This window comes from Syngnathoides biaculeatus, chromosome 3 (genome assembly GCF_019802595.1).
Source record: "Syngnathoides biaculeatus isolate LvHL_M chromosome 3, ASM1980259v1, whole genome shotgun sequence".
In the NCBI taxonomy this organism is placed as follows: Eukaryota; Metazoa; Chordata; class Actinopteri; order Syngnathiformes; family Syngnathidae; genus Syngnathoides; species Syngnathoides biaculeatus.
This window is the reverse complement of record NC_084642.1, coordinates 15394578-15419870: the sequence shown is the minus strand read 5'-3', so window position 1 is coordinate 15419870 and position 25293 is coordinate 15394578. Positions and strand designations below refer to the sequence as shown.

The following is a 25293-nucleotide window of genomic DNA, read 5'->3' as shown; positions in this document are numbered from 1 at the left end:
GTGGGATGAGTCAGGTCAGTGTGGGAGAGCACATTGAACATTGTGCTCCGAATAACCAATTGGACTGTTGATATGTGTGGCTCAACCAAGCACTTTTTACAGGTCCCATAAAGAAAACCCTAGACTGCATGGACCACTGAGGGGAAGAGGGTTTGTCCTATTAAGTCTCAAACACCCTTTAGTCAAAGTACTAATGAAGCTTTTTTTTTTTTTTTTTTAACAGTCAGTATGCAAAGTATTCAGACCCCCTTAAAACTTTCACTCTATTTCAGCTGTTTGGTAAAATGATTTAAGTTAATAATTTCCTCATTCATGTAACTAGCACCCTATAGTGACGGAAAAAAATGGTAATGAAGCAACAAGTTTTTTCCACATGTGGATTTGGGGATCCTCTGCCAGTCCTCCTTGCAGATCTTCCCCAATTCTGTCAGGTTGGATAATGAATGTTAGTGGACACCCATTTTCAGGTTTCTCTAGCGATGTTCGTTTGAGTTTAGGTCAGGGCTCTGACTGGGCCATGCAAGAGCAATCACAGAGTTTTTCCAAAGGCACAACTTTGTTACTCTAGCTGTGTTATTGGGATCAGTGTCTTTTTGGAAGGTGAACATTCGGCCCAGTCTGAGGTTGTGAGCACTCTCGAGAAGGTCTTCATCCAGGATATAGCTGTACGTGCTTATTTGTACTGCCATATTCATCTTTCTTTTGATTGTGACCAGTCGTCCTGTCCATTTAGTATTTGATATTGTTGATCGTTGCCAAATGACCATGATGTGTGTACACATATTTATATCTTATACTGCTCAAGGTCAAGTGTCGGGGGGAGTAGCTTAACACACGTTGTATATAGTGACCGGTACCTCTTGCTCGGTTGCTTGACCATGAAGTTACATGAGCCACAGAGGACCCGAGGATTAGCAGCCCAAATATTGCTTGCCTCAAAATACAAACAGCCCAAGTCTTTTGTACAGCATGCATTTTGAACATCTGATAGACCACCGACTGATTATTTCATCAACAAAACCTCTCACGCATTTTGTGAAAATTTACTCTTAAAAAGCTTTGTTTTGCTCATCATTGTCATGTGGTTGCCATGAAAAAAGAGGAGTAAAAAATAATTTCATCATTGAGTAAAAACATTGGCCTTTAATATGATCATTATTTTTAAACTGGGTCCTTGAGTGAATAAATCTGATAACTCTGCCGTGGGATTTCTGTTGACAACAGATAATGATCTTTCCTGAGACAAATATCCAACAATGCCCTATTCAGCTTCCAAGCACTGCTTTCTGCTGTTTATGTATATATGGCGATCTTTTTTGCATGTGGCAGTTATGCATTCCACTGCCCAACTCCACTCTGCTGGCTGCCTACTGTTATGCCCTCAGACAGATTACAGCTGACCTGAGATGTCCCAGACTCATGCAAGCGGATCAGCGACTCTTAACTTTCGCTGACAAAGAGGGCCAGATAATGCAGAGTGACGTACCCAGCACCTGTCTTGCCCTGTATTCTCTTTGCTGGATCCTCTGGCTGTGATTTATCCCACAGCCAGTGGCATCAACAACAGGTGCTCGCCTCTGTCACACAACTTTCACCTGTTTTGAAGCCATCTGCATGCACCTTTGTACTCTTTTGCTGCTAATAGTCCAATTTTGCTATTAGTGAACAGCAATCGCTTCAGGCTTGGTTTATCGATATTTCCCAACATGGCTTCCCGTAAAAAAAAACATTTGATTGTGCACTGTGACGTAAACCAAATTAAGAATTGTCTGATGACATAAGTGCTAGCATACGATGATAAGAAAAGATAAAGTAAAAATATTAGCACCGATGATACACTTTACAGTAAATTATAACCCTTCAAACAAGGCAGCCCAGAAATGTGGTGTCAGGGTTCGCACGCGGCCCTAAAAGTCCCTAAAAACCCCTAAATTTTCGAAGGTGCATTTAGGGGCTCCTAAAAGTCCTTAAAATCCGCGAAAACCGGTCAAGCCCCTAAAAAGGCCTTAAATTAAAAAAAAAAAAAATCAAAGGGAGGACCTCTACCGCCAAAATTCTCCCTAGAAAATAAATAAATCTTTTATTTTAAAAAAAATAGCGATCCGTCTGGCGTCCAAAACAGCCGGAAATTGTCAACAGAAGTCACCGTGTTGACAACTAGTCGCCATCTTGTCGATATTCCATTGTTTGTTTCCATGAGTAGCCATTTCACTTCGTCTTCGTTACGACGTAGCGTAGTTCTTTCATCGATCCAACTTGTATCACGGGGAAGTGCATTTTTCAAGAAGCTTGGGTTGAAAGTAAAGGAGTTTGGGAACTGGGTTCGTCGTGATCCAAAAGATAGGCACATGTTTTACTGCCATCTGTGCAAGCAGCGTTACCAGCTTGAAAAGATTGGCGTCAAAGTGCTGGAGTTGCACCGGAAAAACAGGAGACACACTGATTTGGCGAAGACTCTCGCATCTTCTGTTGGTATGAATCTGTTTCTAAAATATCAAGATAGTGAAGCATCAACTTCAGGCAGTGGTGCCAGCAGTGCATGTGCACGAGGGATCGCAAAAAAACGCTTACGTTCATAACCGGTTTTAATCGAACAGCTGTAGCAAAAAACCGGTACCATAGTGGTGTTTACATAATTCGCGGGACCTCGAGTTGGGGTGCGGGGTTCCGCACGGACTGTTTTTGTTGTTGTTCTTCCGGAGTGACGAGTTCAGAGTTCCCCCCCCTTTATGCGAGTAGTGTTTTGATGTCTGCCAATAAAACAAGTTTTGTTCCTTTTCCTCCGACTCCTTTTCTCCGGCGCTACACCATCGATCGTTAATTTACTCCGCGGTAATGGGGTAGTTTGTATACAATATTGACAAACAAGCTTGTTGAATGTGGCTTTCAACAACGCACTCGCGTAAGTTAAATTTTTGTTATTTTTTTGGAAAAATGTTTTAATGTTGACATTCTTCTTTTGGACTTTCAGAAAGGGCATGAAAGTATACCGAGCGTTTCCTCGATGCCATGTTTGATGTTTCTTTGATTTAACTGAATGTTCTTTTGAGTCCAACTTTACTCTAACAGCGAAACTTGAAAAAAGTGGAAATTGAAAAAATAGCGCAATGTGGAGTACCGGAACCGGAAGAAATGATTGGAAATTTTAACCGATTTCGAAAGTCCGATTACGGTTTCTGTTTTAAAAACCATTGCGATCCCTAATGCACACCTACAGTTGTTCAGCCATCGACTTCAACCAGCCAGAAGTCAGGCTTTATGAACGTAGTTCAATACACGAAGACGGACTCGTTAAAGGCAGACATCGTGTGGACTTTAAAAGTGATCTGCAGCCATTACAGTTACAAATCTTGTGAAAATAATTCAAAAGTGTTTGCAGTCATGTTCCCAGACAGTGACATTGCTAAAAACTACCACTGTGGGGAAAGGAAGACTTCGTACCTGGCTACATTTGGCATCGCTGCCCACTTTTCATCTCTACTGCCTCAAAGCCAAAAAAGCCAGATCGAGACTGACATATCATCGCTTATTGAGAAGGCTGACAGGCTGTGTGAGGAGGCAGAAGAAAAGAGGAATCTGAGGTTTATCACTGAGGCCAATGCACTCAGAGGGAGAGCAAAGGACAAGAGAGCCACTTTGGCACCTCTGCAGCAACAAATAGAGGAGGCACTGGGTAGGCTCAAGGAGCGAGAGTAAGGGTGCTGAAACAGACATCAGTAAAAGACATTTGTGTATATAGTTGCAATTGTAGTTAGAATTTGTTTTTCTGTATGCTGTCATGTGAAGACGTTGACAATGGTCATATCAATGAGAACTACCACAAGGGGTGACATGTGATCACTGTCACAGGTACTGAGATACTGGAACATTTAATGAACCAAGAACTGTTGATGGCACCATTGGGTAAGTCTTTTTTCCTTACTCTTGATTTCCCACGATGGCCCTAAATTTTTCGTGTCGGCCCTAAATTTTTTCCGTGTTAGCCCTAAAATTTTCGTGTCAGCCCCTAAGAATGCCCCTAAAAAGCCCTTAAATTTTTTGGGTCAGACTGAGTATGAACCCTGGGTGTAATCCCCGGGTGCTTTAGAGGACATTCAAGGAGAGCTTGGTGAAAGTTTCACATACTTCTAATATGGCTCGTAAGCAGGCAACATAACTCACTAGCTTAGGCCAGTGCTAGCAATGTTTTATGTCAACATGCTGGCGTTCTATCGATTTACCTACTAACTCTATTTTTCTGAGGTTAACCACTTTTTAACCCTTATAACGTTCTCTTCAGTTACTTGGTCTGATTAAATGCAGCCCTACATTTTTTTAATGAGAAAATTGCAGTTATGTCCAAATGTTTGTTTACACACCAAGGCAGAATTTGTAAAATGTGTACGCTTTTATTAAAACATGAAGAATAGGGTAAAAACACATTGAATGTTATCTATAATGGGATTCAAATTAAACTACAGCATTTCAGCAATGCAAAACCATTAAACAAAACAGATCTATAAAGAAAATAAGGTGGTCCCTCTTCAGTCATGAGTCATATTTAAATAAAAATAATAAAAATTGGAACAAAATAATTCTCCAGTGGATTTAAACGTATGGGCACAACTGTACATATCAGCAGATACACATTCCAGTTGTTTTACTTGACAATAATACATACGAAAAGATTTTTGAATGTGACTGATTGGTTACAAGCCAACCATAACTACACTGCTTAAATATCACAATAAATACATACTAGATCAGTGATTTTCAACCACTGTGCCGCGGCACACTAGTGTGCCGTGAGAGATCGTCAGGTGTGCCGTGAGAAATTATCCAATATAACTTCTTTTTTTAAATTAACATTTATTAATAATTTTCTGCAAATATTATGTCAGTGTCCAGTGTCCGTGCTGTAAAGGCTGGCAGAGTAATGTAATATTTGTCCGTGTGGCAACACGTACCTGATTGCCTCGTTCCTCCAAGAGAATTAGTGATGCACCTGAGAGGCCGTGGTGACAGTCATGGAGAAGTTTTTAAAAAGGACAACTGCAAACTCCGAACTGGGCCCTGGACAAGATTCTGACCCGGATGAAGGCCCTAGTATGAGTGGTGGGATAAAGAAAGCAAAGACGGTGAGCTCAAGGCAATATAGTGAAAGCTATCTTTGGTTTGGATTTACTTTCACCGGGGATGAGACGACACCTATTCCGTTATGCCTGGTGTGTGGCGAGAAGCTACCCAACAGCGCCATGGTGCCAAGCAAACTTAAACGCCATCTCCAAACGACACACCCATCGCTTCAAAACAAGCCGATAGACTATTTTGTTCGCCTGCGTGTAAACACAGAGAAACAGGCAACGTTTATGAGAAAAACCACAAAGGTAAATGAGAAAGCGCTCAAAGCTAGTTACCTAGTCGCCGAACTTGTTGCTAAATCAAAAAAGCCGCACACTGTGGCAGATATTAATACTACCTGCCTGTAAAGCCATTGTCAACGAGATGGTCGGCCCTGATGCGGTTAAAGTGATAGCTAAAGTCTAAAGAGAGACTGAGAGCTGTTGAAGAAGAGCTTCGTGTGTGTCTTTCTTCTATTCCTGCCAGGATATCGGCTTTGTGTTCATCTAAACAGGCTCAGGTTTCACACCGACTGAGTATAAATAAATTGAGAAATTATATAGTAATTAAATATACTATACAGAGTGTCTTTTTGTAACATTTTTGGTTAGTGGTGTGCCACAAAATGTTTCCAATGTAAAAAAATGTGCCGTGGCTCAAAAAAGGTTGAAAAACACTGTAGTAGATGATAATGTGGACCTTTCCTTCAAAATATACTCTTGATATGGACTTTTTTATATTCTTGTATGTAGGTTTTTCGTTTTGGTGTCGTAATGTAATATTGTCAGATTTCGGTAGTCCTACATGAAGGCAGATAATTGTTTCATCTAAGATGTGACATCTTCATTTACGTTGGGAAACTATCGTCAACATTTACCCTGTTTTCTGACATTACGTACCAAACAATGAACTCCCAAAGAATGAACTCAATCAAAATTAGCTTATGTATTTTATGCACTCTAAATTTAAAATATTTTTGTTCTATGGATCAACGAGCAAATGTATTGCTTATATTGAAAATGTATATTGACAGGTTTTTCAATTTTCAAAATAATTTATTTGCAGCCCTGATTGTGAACATTAAGGCAATAAAAATATATAGAAATTATAATGAATTAAATCTAACTTTGAAGTGTACATTTTTATTAATATCAATATGTTCAATGTAGCATTTGGTACGATTTTCATTTGTAGTGCAACGATGTTGATGTCATATTTAGATCTTTTTATTTCATTGAATTGGCCATTAATATGCAGTTTTATAGTCTCTCACATAAGCGGCTTTTGTCCTCTGTTAATGCTCTGATACTGTCAATGGCAGAAAAATGCTTTTATCGGCAGTGTGCAAGAGGCTAATGAGGGTCAATCCTCGGCCAGTATTTATCCTTGATGCTGTTGTGACATGTCTGATCTTAAATAGCTTAGCCAAGTGTCATGGCTACAAGGAATTGGGCTTCCCAGTGCGGTTATGCAGTTGCGTAATATTGGAATATTTTATATTGCACATTCTAAGTGATGATGAGCACATGCTAAGTGCTCGACCTATTACCAATATTCAACGTTAACACGCTACAGAGTCTAAGTGGCGGACTGGTGAAAGCTGAAAGTAGCAACATGGGTCATCTTTCTGCTGCCAGCTTGCCACCCATTTATGGTGATGTCATTGCTATACAACAGAGCCATCTGGAGTTGGTTTATTTTCAAGCTGTGGAGTGGTTGGTCGAATGTCTCAAGGTTTTTATTTACGTCTCTCTTTGGCACGGTCATTTAATTTGATTGCTAAGTTCTCTATCTGAAAATACAAAAATAAAGCCCTTTTTATATTGGGTAGTTCAAGGTGAACAAAATGCATTTATAATCAAAGTGGTCTACCACGCAGGTAGTCTTCTAGTGCAGACTTTAATAACTGCATAATAAATGAAAACAAGAAATACTATTTTTTTTTTCAGCAAGAACATGTGATTATTTTTCCAGCTTCTAAGGGGAACATTGACCATTTCAGTTTTTTATTCTAGAAAGTTATTGTGACACTTATGGTGTAGTGGTCCACTCACCTGACTTTGTAGGCAGTGTGGTTTCAGTTCCCACTAAGTGATGGTGTAAATGTAAATGCATATTTTATGTACCCTATAACTGACTGGCGACCATTTAAGGGGGTTGTCTGATTTTTGCCCACAGTCAACTGGGATCAGCTCCAGAGCCCCACGACCTCAGCCAAGATGAGTGGTCTTGAGAATAGATGGATCGATGGAGGTATCGTGACATGTAGATTTCAAAAGAAACAAGGCCAGACATGTGGAAGAGTAAGATATGGTTGCTCTTTTTCTGGGAATGTGATTTGCAGCCTTCATCTCATCTAACTGCTTCAGTCTTCCCTTTGCATGTGATATTTTAAGGGATGGAGTGTGTGTGTGTGTGTGTGTGTGTGTGGTGTGTGTGTGTGTGTGGTGTGTGTGTGTGTGGTGTGTGTGTGTGTGGGTGGGTGTGTGTCTGGGGGGGCGTGTGTCTGGGGGGGTTAGTGAAGGGTATTGTGGGGGTGTTCGCATGAGAGGCCAGACATCCATCCCTGTGGTCAGCAAAAAGGCAGCAGCATGGGAAGGGCACTTATTCTTGTCCTAATTTATAAGGGAAAATCTGAAACTGGCAGTAAATCTTCTAGTTTCTCACAGCAGATACATTACACTTTCAACAGAGAGCACCTCTGGGACTTTTAGAGGCGTTGAGCACATTGTTTATGAACAACACAATGAGGGGTTCAGTAAATTTGAGACTACTATCTCCTTCCCCTTTGTCCATATACATATACTGTATCTCTTTAAATAAATCGGTTGGCGTAAGTATTTTTGGGATACAGCTCCCCTGTAGTAAGTCTATCCTGTTCCACAAAGTTAATTTTGGTTTTTTTTCTCCTCTACTCAGCAAATTTGTATTAGTATTTTTTTTTAAATCCTGTATTCCTTTGAGGTTGTGTACTGATACTGGGTGCTTTAAATTGTTCGGTAAATTTGTAGTCCTGACCTTTTTAAATCCACGTTGAAAACTTCTTTTTTCATGCTTTTTAGAGTGTTTCCACTTTTAATCATATTTCTTGCACTGCACACTGTTTTGAATTGTAGTTTTAGTTTTCATTACATATATAATCAATTTAGAATATCCATTTTATGCATGTTTTTGGGATTGTGAGGAAACCAGAGTGCCTGCAGAAAACTCACGCGGACATGGGGAGACCATGGAAACTCCACACAGACGGGGCCGGGATTGAACACTGATCCGCAGAACAGTGGTGGTACAGCTGCGACGCTGTACCACCTATATTTTATATATATATATAATTTGTCATTTTGTTTTTTTTCCCTGTTTTAAATGTTTTGTTTGTATTCAAATCCTTTAAATCATTTAAAGCACATTGAGTTACCTTGTGTATGAAATGTGCTATATAAATACATTTGCATTTGAATATTTCATCTGACATTGTATTGTATCCATAACACTGTTGGAATGCTGTAATGCCGGGTGAGAAGTTCAACACCTAATACTCATTTCTCACACGCTGTTCTGGTGAAAAAACCCTCTACTGCCTGACGAGCATTCATACGTCATACCAAAATGCTGGTGGTGATATTGTCACACATTTATATTGTGATGTAATTGATGTGACACACTTTCCTTGAGACCTGATGTTTGCTGGTGCTCAGAATGCTTCTCTGTGACTCCCCTTTCTAGAATTTGGCTTGTGTAGCGCAGGCAAGGTCAAAGGCCCAGGCATTCCAAGGTTGGCTCTGGTTACAGACACAAACCAGTGTGTCCTACTGCCCCAGTGTCTTGAGCACACCACCACTGGACGTGGTGCTTCCACCATGAAGGCAAACAGCTGAAAAACTGCCCACGTAATCAGACTGAAAATTACTTTGGCCACTAAAACGAATCTCTTGCTTTTTACCTTCTTGATAATCAGATGAAATGAGTGTCACAGAAATTTTGTCCATTTTGTTGATTTTTTTTTTTTTTTTTTTTTTTTTTTTACAAGTTATCATCATTCAATGCTTTTTATCCAGTATTTGCTCACTGCAGTTTAACGTTGCGTAATGTGCATTTGACAATGAGCTAGCAAAAGGACTCTCACCTCATTCCAGAGCTTTGAGGCCCCAGCTCTAATGTTTTTGCACGGATGTTGAGGTCATAATGTCAGGTACATGTGACACAGGTTGTCCTTTCGCAGTATTATACGCTCTACACAATCTATGCCAGTTTGAAATCGTCATTCATGTATGTGGTGTGTGTTCTGCGTGACTCTTATTTTGGGGGGTAGAAATGGTCTTTTAGGAAATCTGCTGACCTTAACAGGAAGGCCACTTGTGAAGATGATTTTTGTGGCATTTTCTGAACAGTGATGGTTAGTGTTAATGAAGGCTTATGGAAAAAGTAAATGTCACAGGAAAGTAGTGTTCACTTTGTTCCTACAGCCTACTTATGAGGAAGGTTTTGGATACATTTAATGCATGTTTTCTACTTACTACTTTTTTTTTTTTTTTTTTTTTTTAATGATCATCCAAAACCTCCAAGGATGAACTCAATCTGTTCCAGGGTGCTGAACCGCCAGACCCATAATCCTGATGCCTTTCTTAACTGTCCAGGTGATTTTAAAGTAACTATTATTTTTAACATCACATTACACTTGTGTTGGACATTACTCTTTGGTAGACAACACTATTGAATAGCCGTATCAGAGGTTTGACAGAATATGATGGATTTATTCACCTTTGGCTTTTTTGTTTTTTTTATTCTTACGCAGAAATCAGTGAAGCAGGTATTTGCCACAATGGTCTGCTTCAACATAGTGACAATGAGATGACAATAAGCACTCCATGTAAAACTTATAAAACAGTTGTCGGACAGAAAAGGGTTTTATTTTTATGTAAGCATGTGGACTACCAGAGAGCAAGTGTGGAGCTTAGTGCTGTTTGTCAGCTTGGTCCATGTCCACTCTCTGGTGACTGCTCACCTACAGTACTCTGTTGTTGAGCTCCTGCGACTTTGCTATCAACATTCCTGGCCATCAGCACTCCACCTCTACCCAGAGATTGCGTACCCCCCAGACATCTACTTTACCCCTCACTGAAAATGATATATTCTTGATCTGGATCATTCTGGATATTGTATCACTACATGTAACTTCAATTCTAATTCACTCCCCTTTTCAGATCATGTTAATCACTTTTTAACTCACCTAACCTTTTCCTCATCCTCCTGTGCCATCTCTTTTCACCACATCAAGAACATTAACGCAGACACTCACCACTCCTTCCACCCTAATTTCCTCAATTGTTTCTCCACTTAAAAACAAAACAAAAAAAACACAGATATGTACCTTTCACCATCTCTGTGCCCTGTTTCACCCCTGCAGTGCAACAGTTAAAATCCAAATGTTGTCAACTCAGACATCTCTTCGGACTCACTGTACGCGACATGTACAGTCATTAACAATTACAAAGACCAGTTAACTCGAGCAGAATTTACCTACTACACAGCCCTAACGCATAAAAACGAAGCCAACTCAAGGGCACTTGTCTCCCTTCTTGGCAATACGTCATGCCCACCAGACTCCATTCCCTATGACTTCTACCTATCTTCTTTCTATAATTCCCTCATGTTATTTTTGATGTAAAAATCAAATGGATCCACCAGCAAATTCTTCATTTGTTCTACATTAGTCTATCCTCACTGCCTCACCTGTTCCACCCATACACAGACAGGCTTAACTTTTTTTTCTGTACATGACCCTCTCCCAACTGTTTTGGTGAAAACTTGTCGACCTTCCCTAGTCAGTAACACTAACATCATACACTGATCTCTCTCTACTGGTATTTTTCCCATAGTATTCAAAACTCCAGCTATAACCCCAATAGTGGGGAACAAAATGGTTCTGAACCCAATAATTTAAATAGCGTCCGCCCCATCTCCGAGCTCCAATTTCTCTCAAAAATCTTGGAAAATACTGTTGCTTCCCAGATCCCTTCTCACCTCAGTTCCAATAATCCCTACGAATAATACCAGTCTGTCTTCTACCCCTTATATAGCACTGCAAGCTGACTCTAGGCTATTGGCCCTGGAACTACTCCACTGGCTTCCTGTCCAATACTGCATCCAATATAAATACTGATCTGCACCTTCAAGGCCATCAGTAACCTTTCTGCCCTACATCTTGTTGACTTCCTTTACATTGCCATAGCCTCCAGCTCTCTCAGATCTGTCTTCTATTCACCTCACCTTCGCATCTGTCTGTCCACCTTGGGAGACACAGCCTTCAGATACTCTGCCCCTGATCTTTGCAATTCCCGATCACCACAGAATAGTCTTCTTTACCCTTTCCAAATCCAAATTCAAGGCAGTCCTATTTTGGATCGCCTGCTCACTGTAAAATTTCTCATCATTTTCTGAAGCAGACAGCTGAGATGGTATTTCCCTCTTGACTTCTCTGTGCCCAGCCATTGGTCATTACAATTTTATGTTTTTACTTTTTTGACTTTGTGTATACAGTAGGTATGCAAAGTATTCAGACCCCCTTTAAATATCTTTTTTTTTTTTTTTTTTTTTATCTTGCAGCCATTTGGTGGCGAAAAATTCTGGTGAAAATTTAAAGGCGGTCTGAAAACTTTCCATATTTGCTGTATGTGTGTGTATGTATCTGTGTGGATGAGTGGTTCTGGGGGATTGATTTTTAATCATGTAAAGCACTTAGAGATGCATATAATTTTATGAAAATTGCTCTATAAAAGTTTGATTTGATTTTCCACTTTAAGTGATGTTTTATGTTCTGTTATTTTTAGTGTATTGCTTGATTTCATTCAACTGTTTCTATGGTGACCTTGCGTGGCTGGAAAGGCGCCTTTGAATACAATTTAAAGTGGGCAATACACGGTATTAAAAACGGGGGTATATAAAGTTTTGATCAGGATCATTTGGGCAGCTATCATTATGATTTAAAAATAAAGTAAACAGTTTCACCCAAGCACTAAGCATGAGTGAAAGCAAAGTTGTTGTTTTTTTATCGTTCATAGTCTCTGAAGAATTAGCCAAGAAATCATAAATTCTGCCAGGCTATGTAAAACGTGTCTTAGGTGTGCAGCTTCACAAATACCCTTCTTCACAGGCACCATCCCACTTGTGTTGCTGCTCTAACACGATACCTGAAGATGGAAAATGGCAGTTGGCATCCCCTCTTTTCAGTGTCTGTGCTCTTCACTACTGTGACACAGGAAAAAAACGCAGGAAAGTGCAGTATTTTTCATACGGTGGAAGTGTATAACTGCTTGCCTCCTAGTTTCAGAGGAGCTCATCTGAATAAATGGTGCTTTTTAGTGCCTTAGTCAGTTTCCTTGCCATGCCCTGAGTTCCCATGACTGTTGTTGTTAACAACAAAAAAGGGCATTCTATGTCTTTTGTAACATAGCGACAACATCCTAGTGGACAAGCCTTGCACTATGCACTCATTCCTCGTGTGTTTGATCACCGTCTAAATACATTAAATTCCTTTCTATTCCCACTGCAGTTACAGAAATGATGACAAAAATGTTAAGCCTTTAGTCTTGAGTTCAATCTGGGAGAGTTTTGTGTCAAACTCACTGACCAGTTGATCCTGTTGGGTGAAATATGGAAACCTAACACACTTGCCTCACTCTTAATAGGCAACCTTTGTTTTGGCTATCGTCATACAGTCCTGAACTCTTGAAGTGGTTGGCACACATAAGTGGATCTATAAGAATTCCTTTATAAAAGATTTACTAGCTAAATTGCAGTTTTAGCTCTTTAATAATAGGTGTCACTTTTTTTTTTTTGTGCATTTGTTGATCTGAACAGGATTAGATCTGTCTGGGTTGTTCCACAGAAATCACTTTTTCCACATCCGGTGAATTCTCTTAGTTCTCATGAAGACTATTTTTTTGCCCCCGAAGTTGGTTATGGTTCATTTGTTATGGGACCTCAGCAGCATGTATTACTCAGCTGATGAACAACTGCTGATTGTGCCAAACAATCACAAGGGTGTGGGAGAGGACAAAGTGTGGTGACGTGTTTATATGTATATGTGTGGAGAGAATAATGGCAGCTGAGTTGACAAAACAAAAGGGTTCTCAGCTGGAACTGTAATCAGGCACCCCGACCAATCAAGGGCTTGTTGCTAAGTATGCTCAAAATCTACCCCTTTGTGTTGCAGCGTGGGAGAGGTAGACACACGCTAGTGCACACACTTGTGTTCAGAGTTAATGGCTTTGAAGTAGCATTTGTGCAAATCGACCGGCAGCCACAGCTCAAGTTTAAGGACTTAATAGATAAATATTCCACTAGTAGTTGTTGAGAGTGTATTAATGAAGTTTGTTGTATGACAGTTGAAGAGTTAGTTTCAAATTAAAAATTTGTTGGAGCTAAAACAAAAAAATACAGAAAATACAGAATTGAAGTGCACACTACAAGAATGGGATACATAGTTATTTTTTAATTAAATAATTTAGACCCATTTCACAACGCTTTGAAATAACATCCCCTTTCACCTATGTTTAATTTATTGTGTAATACAGTTGGTAATTTACCCCTGTCTCAAATTGTGAGTCAGACGTGTCATGTTGGGTCTTTGTTTTAATTTAAATAACATCCAAGGGGTGTCTTTATAGCATTTATGGCACTTACATTTACAAAATATTGAGTGACAGTAAGATCGCTGGATAACAAAAAATATAATGTAAGAACTTTAAGAAAATAAATGTAATGCCACTTATAAAAAATCTTCCACACAGAGGGACAGTGTAGTGCGAACAGTGATATTGCAGAAGATTACTGTACTTCAAATTTGGTTTGCAAAACAAAGCTAAAAAAAAATGCAAAGACTCATAACTTGGAAAACAGAAGAGTGATTGTACTTTCAAGTGGAAGATACCACAATAGTAGTTGTACTTGCAGTGAGTGTTTGAGAAACTGTTCTAGGACACAAATAATTTATTGTAAAATAGTAACAAAAAAAATAGAACATTGCCTTAATACTCGACGCACATAACTACATGACTTTGTAGGTAGACAGTCATAAACTGGAACACGCTGTTAACTTAGTTGAAAAATAAATGTTAAATGGGAAAACAAGAAAAAGCACTGAAGGGTTTTACACACTCGAGTGATAAACCTCTCAGATGCCACTCACTTTAACTATAAGTGTAAAATTAAATCAACCACAAATGTAATCCAAAATCCCAAAACATTAATCCATGAATTTTCTGCACTGCCTGTCCACAATAGGGACATGCTTAGCATGTAACTTAGATCTATCGCAGCTGACATTGGGTAATAGGTAGCATACACCCTGCACTGGTCGCCAAGTCAATCACAGGACACATACAGTATACAGTAGAAAAACAACATTTCACTCAGTGAGGTACTGCTGGTTTCTATCAGGTTTTTTTTCTTCTCCAAACACTTTGGACATCAAAATTTTATTAGGTTTGAGGTGTTTTGACAATTGTGGTTCCACTATGTGACTAGTCTTTGCATGTCACTTTGTGTGCAGACCACACTTCCACTTCCATGGTTTTAATTGCATTGGCACAAAGCAGACAAAAACAGGAAAGGTGAGCTTGATGCTGACGTCTTTTTACTGTAAAGTTCAACTGGGTGGAGGGTGGCTCCTGCAGTCAAACCACAAAGATGATGCACTCTCAACGATGACAACATTTTAGATGACCTGTGCTAGCAGCCCACACATAAAGATGCTGTAATCTCTTAAACACAATTGTTTTGGTCTACAATGTCTTTAGCCAGAATACAAACATAAGCTTTAGGTGTCTTTAAATGTTCAATCCGCTACTCAGTCAATTACAATGACACAAATGTGGATTTCTTTTTTAACTTCAATCACTGTAATGGAAATGTTTACCACAATGTCGCTGTTGCTGTGGTAACGTGTCCATTTTCCCCCTCCATTATTACCTAATTCACTGCCATCGACTGCTGTTGAATTCAAATATCTATGTTAACATGGAGGACTGGCAGGGAATGAGGTCCTGTAACTACTGATAACTGCTCGCTGCTTGTTGTCGAGTCACTCAGTATTCCTTAGCTTCTCTTTATGTCAGGGCGTCAAAAAGGAAAACCACTGCCAGGCATAGCCACGGAGAAGCTATGATGATAATTGTGGATTTTGAGGATTTTGAAGAAAAATATATTCGTAGTGTTAACACCTTACATTCTGTTGTGAAATTTCAATTTTTGTCCAGATATGCAAGCTGGTTACAAGTATGACAGAATCTGATGATTTTTTTTCCTCACAGTTTAAAACATTTTAAAAATGTATGTGGCGCAGCAGACATATGGCCCAACACAAATAACTAGCGCCAGAACCATTGATTTAATTTTAAAATGAAGTATTGCACTGATTGTCCCAATGAATAATTAAGGCATTTACTCAGTGTCGCCATGGTGTACAGTACATGTACAGCATACTTCTGTTTTTCCAAATAATAGACACTATGTGCCCTTTTTCGGGGCTATTTCTGATGTGTGTCACTCGTGGGCTTTACACTATAAGGATTTTCGGGGTCGAGAACCAAGTTTTAAAAAAAAAAAATAAATAAATAATTGCCAGTCCATTCACAAGGTGGAGTAATGTGACGTGACACTCCTTCAAGTCTTGATAACCTTTGCACAAGGGTCATTGCACTGGACTATTGGTCTAGTGGGCATTCTAACTGCTCTAAATGCTAGAAGACGCTGCATCCTTTGCACAACTGTAATTTAAAAAAAAAAAAAAATCCCATCCGCTGTTGTACTCAACGTGTGTCATATAAGGGCCGTTCCAACTACTGGAGACAAATCCTTGTCTGTTGTTTACAAACTAGGCTAATAAAGCTAATTTTTATTCTGAGATGAAGCATGCTAGTGTGATCCATGTGTCATGCTAAAGAGAGACAACAGTGCTGTACATGTGACCCTAACATAATGAACTTAGATTTAGGTTCAGCTCATCTTGCTATTCAAGGTCAAGCACCAAATGAAGGGAGTTACGTCATCAATCTCATTCTATATAGCATAATCAAAGACATGATTCCTATTTATTAGAGTCGGGCAGGAAGAGTTGAGAACCGATTTGGAACCGGGACTACCCTTCCGGTTGTCCTGGTATTATTCAAATTTAAATATCTGTTGGTGTTCGAGAGAAAGATGCAGGTTTCTGGGTTCTCATTGTACCAAATTTCTTCCATTTAAGGATTATGGAGGCCACCGTCCTCTTAGGAACCTTAAGTGAAGCAGAATTTTTTATTTTGTAGCCTTGGCCAGAGCTGTTTCTCATTTGCTCTGAGATCCACTGTAAGGTCTTATATAGACATGTTTGTGGCTGTCCTCATCAAGTCCAGTCAGTATAATCAAACACAGCTGGACTCCAGTGAAGGTGTAGAAACATTGGGAGATTTGTAAGGGCAATCAAGTTGTTTACATTATGTATTCTGATTGTAATGGATGGAGCGTTTACTTGTGTACCACTGGCAATATAAACATACCAAGTATTACATTAGCCACTTCTTTGTATGCAAAAGTAAATATCCCAATGCAACACCTGTAGAATTTAGAATTGCAAAAAAATACGCTAGATTGTGTGAATAGCGGTGGGAAGATTCATTTGACGTGTTAACACTACCTGTAAAAGCCAGCATTTAGCACCTGTTTTCAAAGTTGCTGGTATCTATGATTGGGATGGACACTGAATGGAGTCGGCAAAATTGTCTCCCTCCTTAAGCGGTACTTTCAGATTCCCCAGTCAAGATGAAATTTGGTCAACATGTCTATCATAAAAAATAACTCATGCTCATGCCACACCATTTTAATTTGCGGTAGCTAATTTGTGTGAATTCCAGGGCTTTATTTTTGCATATCCTGTCTAATGTGGGCAGAAAAAGGTGTCCAAGTTTGTTTAACCTTTCAAGGATTCACCATGACTATAAATGTACGAGGGCCTGTTTCATCGCTGCTCTCAGATTTAATTTGGAGTTTTTGTTTCTTAGTGTCACTGTGCAATGAAAACCTTGAAACAAATTTCATTTCAAACCTTTGTGGTTTGATGTTCTGAAATATATGGATGTAAAAGTTTTTTTTTTTTTTAGATATAATTGCTCACAAAATGTGACTTACATGGTTTTCATCAGGCAGCACCAACAAGCAGGTATGATTTCCAGGAGTAACCAACTTTTATGATCAGTCAAAACGTACGATTCCCCCATTCATCCATCTGCCCTTTCTGTTATTGTCTTACATTCCAGTACCAGCTCTTGCTTTAGCATGATTTTTAAAGCCTCTGATTGTTTATGCATTTGTTTTTTTGTTTTTTTTTTTTTCTTAGGTGTTTTTAGCAGTAGGCTTGTGCAAACAGCCTTAGGTGTCTCCTCCAACATCAGTTCAGACGTTTCTTAATTCACTCAGTCAGATCTGTGCCTGGTCACTCCCTGACGACTGGATGTTTTCAGTACTGTGTATACGGCACACAGGCCTTTGATTTGAGCAGATCGAGTGCAGTTAAGACCATCAGTGGGTTTGATTTTGATCGTTTGCTGGCGAGACTTTGATTTCCTGTTCTTGGTTTAATTTGAATGAAACGTGCTCATGAGCAAATAAGAGAGCGCAACAGAGTGGGGCTTTTTCTCGCAGTATTCAAATTAGCTGGGAGTCTAAAGTGAACATTATTGTGTGCCTGTAGAGCTGAGCAGCTTGCCTAGTGGAAAACAGGACAAAGCTTGCACGATTGTGTGTCCACCCTGCATGGATTAATGACCCACTTTATATAAAAAAAATGTGTGTGTGTGTGTCTTCTATCGTCCCATCTGTCTCTGTTAAAATAGAAACACTGTTTTGTTCAAACGCTGAAATTGGATTATTTGCCTGAATTTGTTTTTCCTCACATCCAAACACCACACTAGACAAGCAACGGCCAAACAAATGAGCATCACATTTGGCTACTTCAGTGATGGTAAACATGCCTATAGTATATGCTGCTGTCCTGTTGGTTCTAAATTACGTTAGCTACCAAGGATGACTCCGCACTCAGCACTGGAGTACATTTTCCATCCCACATAACTGTACTGATCTTCTGCTGACCCGGGGACAAAAGGCAGCTAAGAAGTATGTGTTTGTGTGTCCTGGCTAAAAGCAGCTGATTTTTCGGGCAGTACTCCAGCTACACTTGGTGTCAGGCAGTCAGAGCCTCTAATAATAAGAAGCCCTAATCTAAATCTAACCTGTTACGCAATTCACATTTGCCTTCTGGATACAAACAGAGGAGAGGTCATGGGCACATGGGAAAAGAAAGGATCGAGTGTTGCTTTGAACTGCCATCTAATCCGCATCCGTAGCAAGATGCATTATCCAAATCTCTTATTTCATCCGCCAGGCAGTTCGGTTTGCGATGGTACAATTGGGAACAATAAACCCTCATCTTGATTATGGTGATAGCAAGAATTAGCTGGGCACATACTTTGCGGCGATAGTAGCGTGACATATTGGCCTCGTTCACATCAAAGCAGTAGAAAGTCCCCCCAGTGAACCACCTTGAGTTTAACCCATTACCTAGCAAAGGAAGGATAGTGGTAGTCCGATTCCAGATGTGACATTATCGGCACCAGCGTCTTGGATGAGTGAGTTAAACTTTACATCATAATCCTGGCTGGCCATTTGTTGCACAACTTTGTCTTGACGATTCACTGTTCTTACCATTTACATTACAAAACCTTAAAAAAAAAAACACACTCAACAGAGGTGGAAAAATCCAACTTTAAGAGGTACTGTAAAAGGTGACTGAATTGGCCACTCCCACACAGCGGTACCTATCCTGATTGACCAGTCAATGAACAGTAGCAAAATAAACTCCATCCAACACCAGAGAATTCTTACCACACTGCTCCAACTGGTATTCTGATAAAATCATTCTAAAAAAAGTGGTGGTTTCAGTTATTTTGGGACGCTTTTCAATGGAAATGCCAAGAATACATACTGTACAAAAAAGAATCATACTGAATAGACAGGAGAGTTATATTGCTTTTCTGTTTACCGTTATGTACTAAAACACAATGGCTGGTGCTCTGACATGAGGGCACCAAAAAAGGTAAAACATGCTTAAGGGTGCTTTCACACATGTAGTCACTTTCTCTGGACCAAATCAATTTAAGTCATTTTTAGTTATTGTAAACAATGCTGATGTACCCCTGGTATGGTTCTTATTTTACCAGCATTAAAAAAATATCCCCCCCCCAAAAAATTCCCAGCATACCAAAATCTGTGAGAACAAGCCATGTGATGTTGTGCTCTTTCGTCTCTTGGTCACACAGACATACTGCTGTAACACATCTATACAGCTGTTGACTTCAAAGATGCGGAACCTTTAAGTATATTGCACATTGTTACGGAAACAATAATTTTCCTTGTGATACAAGTACTGTATCTAAATTTTCTTCATTTCCTAAGAGCTGCCGATGCTTTTGCATGCCTTATCACAGATTTCAAAGAGTAATCCACGACAGATACATGTGAAACACACAAGAGAGTACCTTTCTAGGGTTGAGGATCATTTGAATCTGAGCGATTCCAGTCGTGATTATAGTTCTTAATTTCAATTTGAGTTCCAAACAATCCTTGATTCCAATTATTTTCGGGGTCTGGGTTAAATAAGTTTACTTGGTTTAAATAAAGGGTGTCCAAATTATGAACAGCCATTTTTCTTAGCAGCCTGGAACATAAACAAAAATGAACATTTGATTCTGCATTGTTTATAACCAGTATTAATATCAAACCTCAGAACTAAAAGACAATCTGTATAGCACTAACCCAAATGACTTAATATTCATTAATTGGATGGATGGAATTGTCTATTCTTGTGGTTCAGTGGATTCATCAGTGAATGCAATGTCATACTTCTACATATCGTGAAAGCATCCTTTGCACAATATAATCTTCGTGTAAGTGTTTCATTAAGGTGATTTATCATTTCTTTTAACATAACACTGTTCGTCATTTCTCACCTCTGTGATGGAGCTGCACCTTTGGCCTGAATAGTGGGATCGTAATAGCGCATTTGCGCACGCCCACACCCAGAGCAAAAACGTGGAGGAGCTGATGGACTGTCACCTTCAGCTTGACCTTTGTCGTAGATTACCTCTTCCCTCTTTGCTTCATATCCTCACCTGGCAATTGGCCTTTCCGATACAATCTTCATCAAATCTTAGTGTATGTGTTGCATTGAGGTGACTTGTCATTTGTTTTAACATAGTTAACACTTTGTCGGTTGTTGCCCTTAGGGACAAGTATCTCTTGGTGCCTGTTCTTCATTGGCTTTTGCCACTTCTTCATTGGTTTTCACCACTTTCTCCTTTGTGGTCAGCGAACAAGAGGGATTGAAACTGGCAACCACATTTTTTTAATTTGAAAAATTCTGGGAGACTTTGCATGTTAGTCCTGGTTCTAAACCGTTCTTGATTGTCAATGTCCAGTCCTAGTGGTTTTGGTTCATCGTTTCACACGTGTCCAAATCAACGAGACCGAAGGGGCAAACCAGCATGTGTTCAAATACAACAAACAAAAAGGTGCCAGTGTGAGAGGACGTTTTATCTGGCACTATAATGTAAGTCGAGAAGCACTAAACTCCAAATAAACGCTGACCTCTCCAGACAATGTCGTTGTAATTTTAACCAAGAGTTAGTCAGAGCTAGACAGCAACGCTTTTCCAAAATCATCACTTAGGACTTCAACAACTCTTGCACTCTGCTGTAGTTGACAGGCTCACACCCCACTGAATAAGATAGTTCCAGAACTTCTAAAACCTGATAAATGGAATGAATTTGCCTTTTTTCTTGAAAAATGCAATCCATTGGGTTAAATATCAGCACAAATAATATAATTTATCTCTTGTGCTTCACACAAATGGAATGCGTTGCCAACAGAAGTGACATGAGCCCCAACTGTGAATGTTTGTTTTTTTACAAATGTTTTTTAAATGCTTTTAATCATGTAAAGCACACATTTATTTACTTTGTATTATTTATTTTTTACAAATAAATTTGCTTTCCTTTGCTTTACAGCTCAGACTCATCCTCTAAGTATTTTTGGTGTTCATTTTGACAGTAATCAATTACTGAATTGACAGTAATCAATTACTGAATTATTAAATCATAACTCCTCGTACTGCTACTCAAATTTATGAAAAATCCAATTTCAGTTATTTGAAAACTATTGAATCAAAGAGAACACTGCTAGATTTTGGCTGCTGCTACTTACTCTGGCAAAGTATTTCTTTCGTTTAAACTGACTTACTTTGGCAGGATCCCTTGCCATACTGTGGCCAAAGGTAAAACGAGATGGGTTTGTGCCTGTCTCGGCGCTGTAAAGGCTCGCTGGCAGCATTTGCAGCTCTTTTTAGAATAATTTACAATAGTATTCTTGTCAGAATAAAGTACAGTAATATCTTATTCTAAGATTTGTTCTTATTCAAGTCCAATAATTCTGATTCATTGTCTTTATCAGGCCCACTCAAATCTCAGCACCGATTCGTGCACAGCCATATCTGGCAACATTCAAAACTTTGGACAGTGGAGTTGAAAATGCTGTGAATACAGCATACCAAACAGTACTGCTGAGTGGAATTCCACTATATTACATATATATATATATATATATATATATATATATATATATTAAACTACATTTACCTTGACAAAGACTACGTAAATCCAACAACACGAGAAATACGATTTTAAGACACATACAGTAGTTAAGTTACAAAGGGTACACCTTGATTAGAGGCCGGTTATACATTATAGACAGCAACACTGCTTTTTGGTCACAGGATAGTGAGTAAGGGAGGTGTACTTCTGAACTTTGAACCCTGTTAAGGCTTAATGATTAATAGATAACGTGGATTATTCTATGACTCTCCCAAATTACACAAACAACATAAGAAAGATGTGCTTTCCATTTTAAGTATTTGACCATAACAACAATCTTTGGGTTTGTCTATCTCTATTGATGTTTTACCAGCAGCACTAAATGTGTTTCTTAGTGTTGAACACAGCTTTCTCTCTGAAACTTTCCCGGCTATCTCTTGGTGCTGTCCTGCATCCTGATCACCTCCCAGTCTCCCTCCAAGATGCACGTCTTTGTGTATTTGTGTGTGTAGGCTTCAGAGGAATGCTCTATTCAAGCATGACACCCTAAAGAATGACAGCTCTCATCGACACATAAGCTTGGGCCCCTGACCCAAACCCTCCATAACTAGCTGTTTGTACAGCTGTGTCTGTGTGTGTGTGTGTGTGTGTGTGTCACTGTGCCTGTATTTATTTCTTAGTATTCATGGGTGTTTTTATTACGCAGTCACACCTTCAGGGTGGTAATGGGCATGCTCTAAGAATGTGCCCTCCCAAAAAGCCGCAATCTGACACCAACCTAGTCCCCCATGCATGATTTTGTGTGGTGTGCTGTAGGCTGCTATTACATGACGGTTGTTATTTTTTTATCTTTTATCTCCATTGTTTTTTTTCAGCCCTCACCCCGAGTTAGTTGACGCATTGTTTCTTGTCTCTGTCATGGAGCTGCAACTTTAGCCTGAATAGTGGAATCGTAATGGCCCATTCGTGCACGCCCTCCCAGCGGATAAATGTGGACGAGGTGATGGACTGTCACCTTCAGCTTTAACCTTTGTCATACATTGTCCTCCCTCTTTACTTTATTTCCTCATCCGGCTCTTGTTAGAGCCTTTCTGATTCAAACCAAAGAACAAAACAATCTAAGCATGCCGTAAACTGCTGAACAGAACAAGTCCCAATGCACCCTCTTTCCCATACAGCTTCCCACCACAGCCCCCTCCTTATACTTTGTGTTGGACTTCATTTCACTCCACATGCAGCAGGAGCTGCACAGAAGCGTGGAGGAGGAGTTCCCCCAGCAGGAATTTATGTGGTGTACTGGCAGACTGCATCTCGCTCTCTCATTCTCTCTCACTCTCTCTCTCTCAGCACATTGTGAGGGTCTCAGCTCGCAACCCTAATCTTGTGGGTGTATATTGTTAATTTACATAGTTGAGAATTAAAATATATCTACTTAACTATTTTTTCGTCATTATTCAGTTACCTTTTCCTATGTATTTCACTCATGCAATTTCCTATCTACGGTCTTCATAAGAGCAAGGTGGTGATTTTGTGTGTCACTTAGGACATCTTCTAACATGGACATAATAATTCCATCCATTTTTGAGAGTGCTTGTCCTCAATAGTCATGGAACCAATCCCAACTGATTCGGCGAGAAGTGGGTAGACACTGTGGTCATGGAATGATCACTGGCTATGTATACTGTAGACAACCAAACGTTCACACTTAACATTAATCGACTCTTTAGTCTTTATTGAACCTACCATTTCTTCTTTTCTTCTTTTTCTTTCGGTTTGTCCCGTTAGTGGTCACCACAGTGTGTCATCTTTTTCCATCTAAACCTATCTCATGCATCCTCCTCTCTCACACCCATTGTCCTCATGTCCTCCCTCACAACATCATCAACCTTTTCTTTGGTCTTCCTCTCGCTCTTTTGCCTGGCAGCTCCATCCTCTGCACCCTTCTACCAATATACTCACTCTCTCGCCTCTGAACATGTCCAAACCATCGAAGTCTGCTCTCTCTAACCTTGTCTCCAAAACATCCAACTTTGGCTGTCCCTCTAATGAGCTCATTTCTAATTCTATCCAACCTGTTCACACCAAGCGAGATCCTCAGCATCTTCATTTCTACTACCTCAAGTTTTGCTTCCTGTTGTTTCTTCAGAGCCACCGTCTCTAATCCGTAGATTATGGCCGGCCTCGCCACTGTTTTATAAACTTTGCTTTTCATCCTGGCGAAGGCTCTTCTGTCACATGACACCAGACACCTTCCGCCAACTGTTCCACGCCACTTGAACCCATTTCTTCACTTCCTTACCACACTCTCCATTGCTCTATATTGTTGACCCCAAGTATTTGAAGTCGAACCTACCATTTACGTGAGGCAAAAATGAACTTAAACGATTCTAGCATTTTCTGAGCCACTTATCCTCACAAGGATCATGGGAATACTGGAGCCAATCCCAGCTATCATTGGGCAGGAGGCAGGGTGCACCCTGAACTGGTTGCCAGCCAATCGCACGGCACATGGAGACAGACAACAGTCCCACTCACAATCACAATTACACCTAGGGGCAATTTAGAGCATCCAATGAATGCACGTTTTAGGGATGTGGGTGGAAATTGGAGTGCCCGGAGAAAACCCACGCTAGCACAGGGAGAACATGCAAACTCCACACAGGCGGGGCAGGGATTTGAACGCCAGTCCTCAGAACTGTGAGGCAGACACTCTACAGCTCCGCCACTATGCCACCAAATATATCCATATGATACGTTAAAAATAATATACAGTACCTGCAGTGAAAAATATAAGGGGGTCTGAATATTTTCCAGACACACTGTATGTTTATGTACACAGTATATTGTGTGTATATGTATATTTGTCTATATTTTTTACATTTTATATTGCTGAGTTCATTGCAGCATGTTGTAAGAAAGCAGTATGTATATATATAAAAAAAAAAAAAAATCAGGTGCCAATATTGTTTGACAGGTGACAAATGGAGAAGTCTCGGGAGACATCTGCACATCGTAAATTGAGACTCCAGTCCAGCCAGATTTCTTTGTCTGGGGATGCCTTTTCTAACGTATTGACACATTCTGGAAGTCAGTTGTTCGCTCCTTTTTACAAAGGCGCAAATGTTACATTGATAAGCAGTTGTGACAACGTTAACAGTGGTGCATTGACTGCCGTGTAAAAGGGACAGCTGGAACGACTGAGCGACTCATTCAAAATGCAGATGCTTCTGACATGCCTCCGTCACTGGACACCAGATTGCTTTATAAACCTTTGAGGCGAACCTCGTGTCGATAGCCAACTCAATTTTATAGAGGCGATTTCCACGTGAAGGAGGCTTTTGCAATGAGAGGAAGTTGCCATTTTTCTTAGCAGCTGCTTGTCAGCTGACCTTGTCTGGGACTGATGAGCTTCCTCCCAAGCTCCTCAACCTTCTTTTAAAAATACATCTGATTCTCCAAAATGCTCTTTGCTGTCAATTAAATTAGAATGTGGTAGTTATGTTTTAATAATAAT

The 25293-nt window shown here is 39.8% G+C and overlaps 1 protein-coding gene across 3 annotated transcripts in view; it reads left to right on the top strand.

Moving 5' to 3' along the window:
* atosa (atos homolog A) overlaps positions 1-25293 on the top strand; it is a 46418-nt gene that overhangs the window by 7230 nt on the left and 13895 nt on the right. For 2 of the 3 annotated variants that reach the window (XM_061814543.1, XM_061814542.1), the window contains one exon: positions 7279-7353. The exons of the other annotated variant lie outside the window; for it this stretch is intronic. In XM_061814543.1, the coding sequence (XP_061670527.1) occupies positions 7279-7353 (75 nt within the window). The remainder of the gene's footprint in view (positions 1-7278; positions 7354-25293) is intronic. 3 annotated transcript variants of the gene reach the window in all.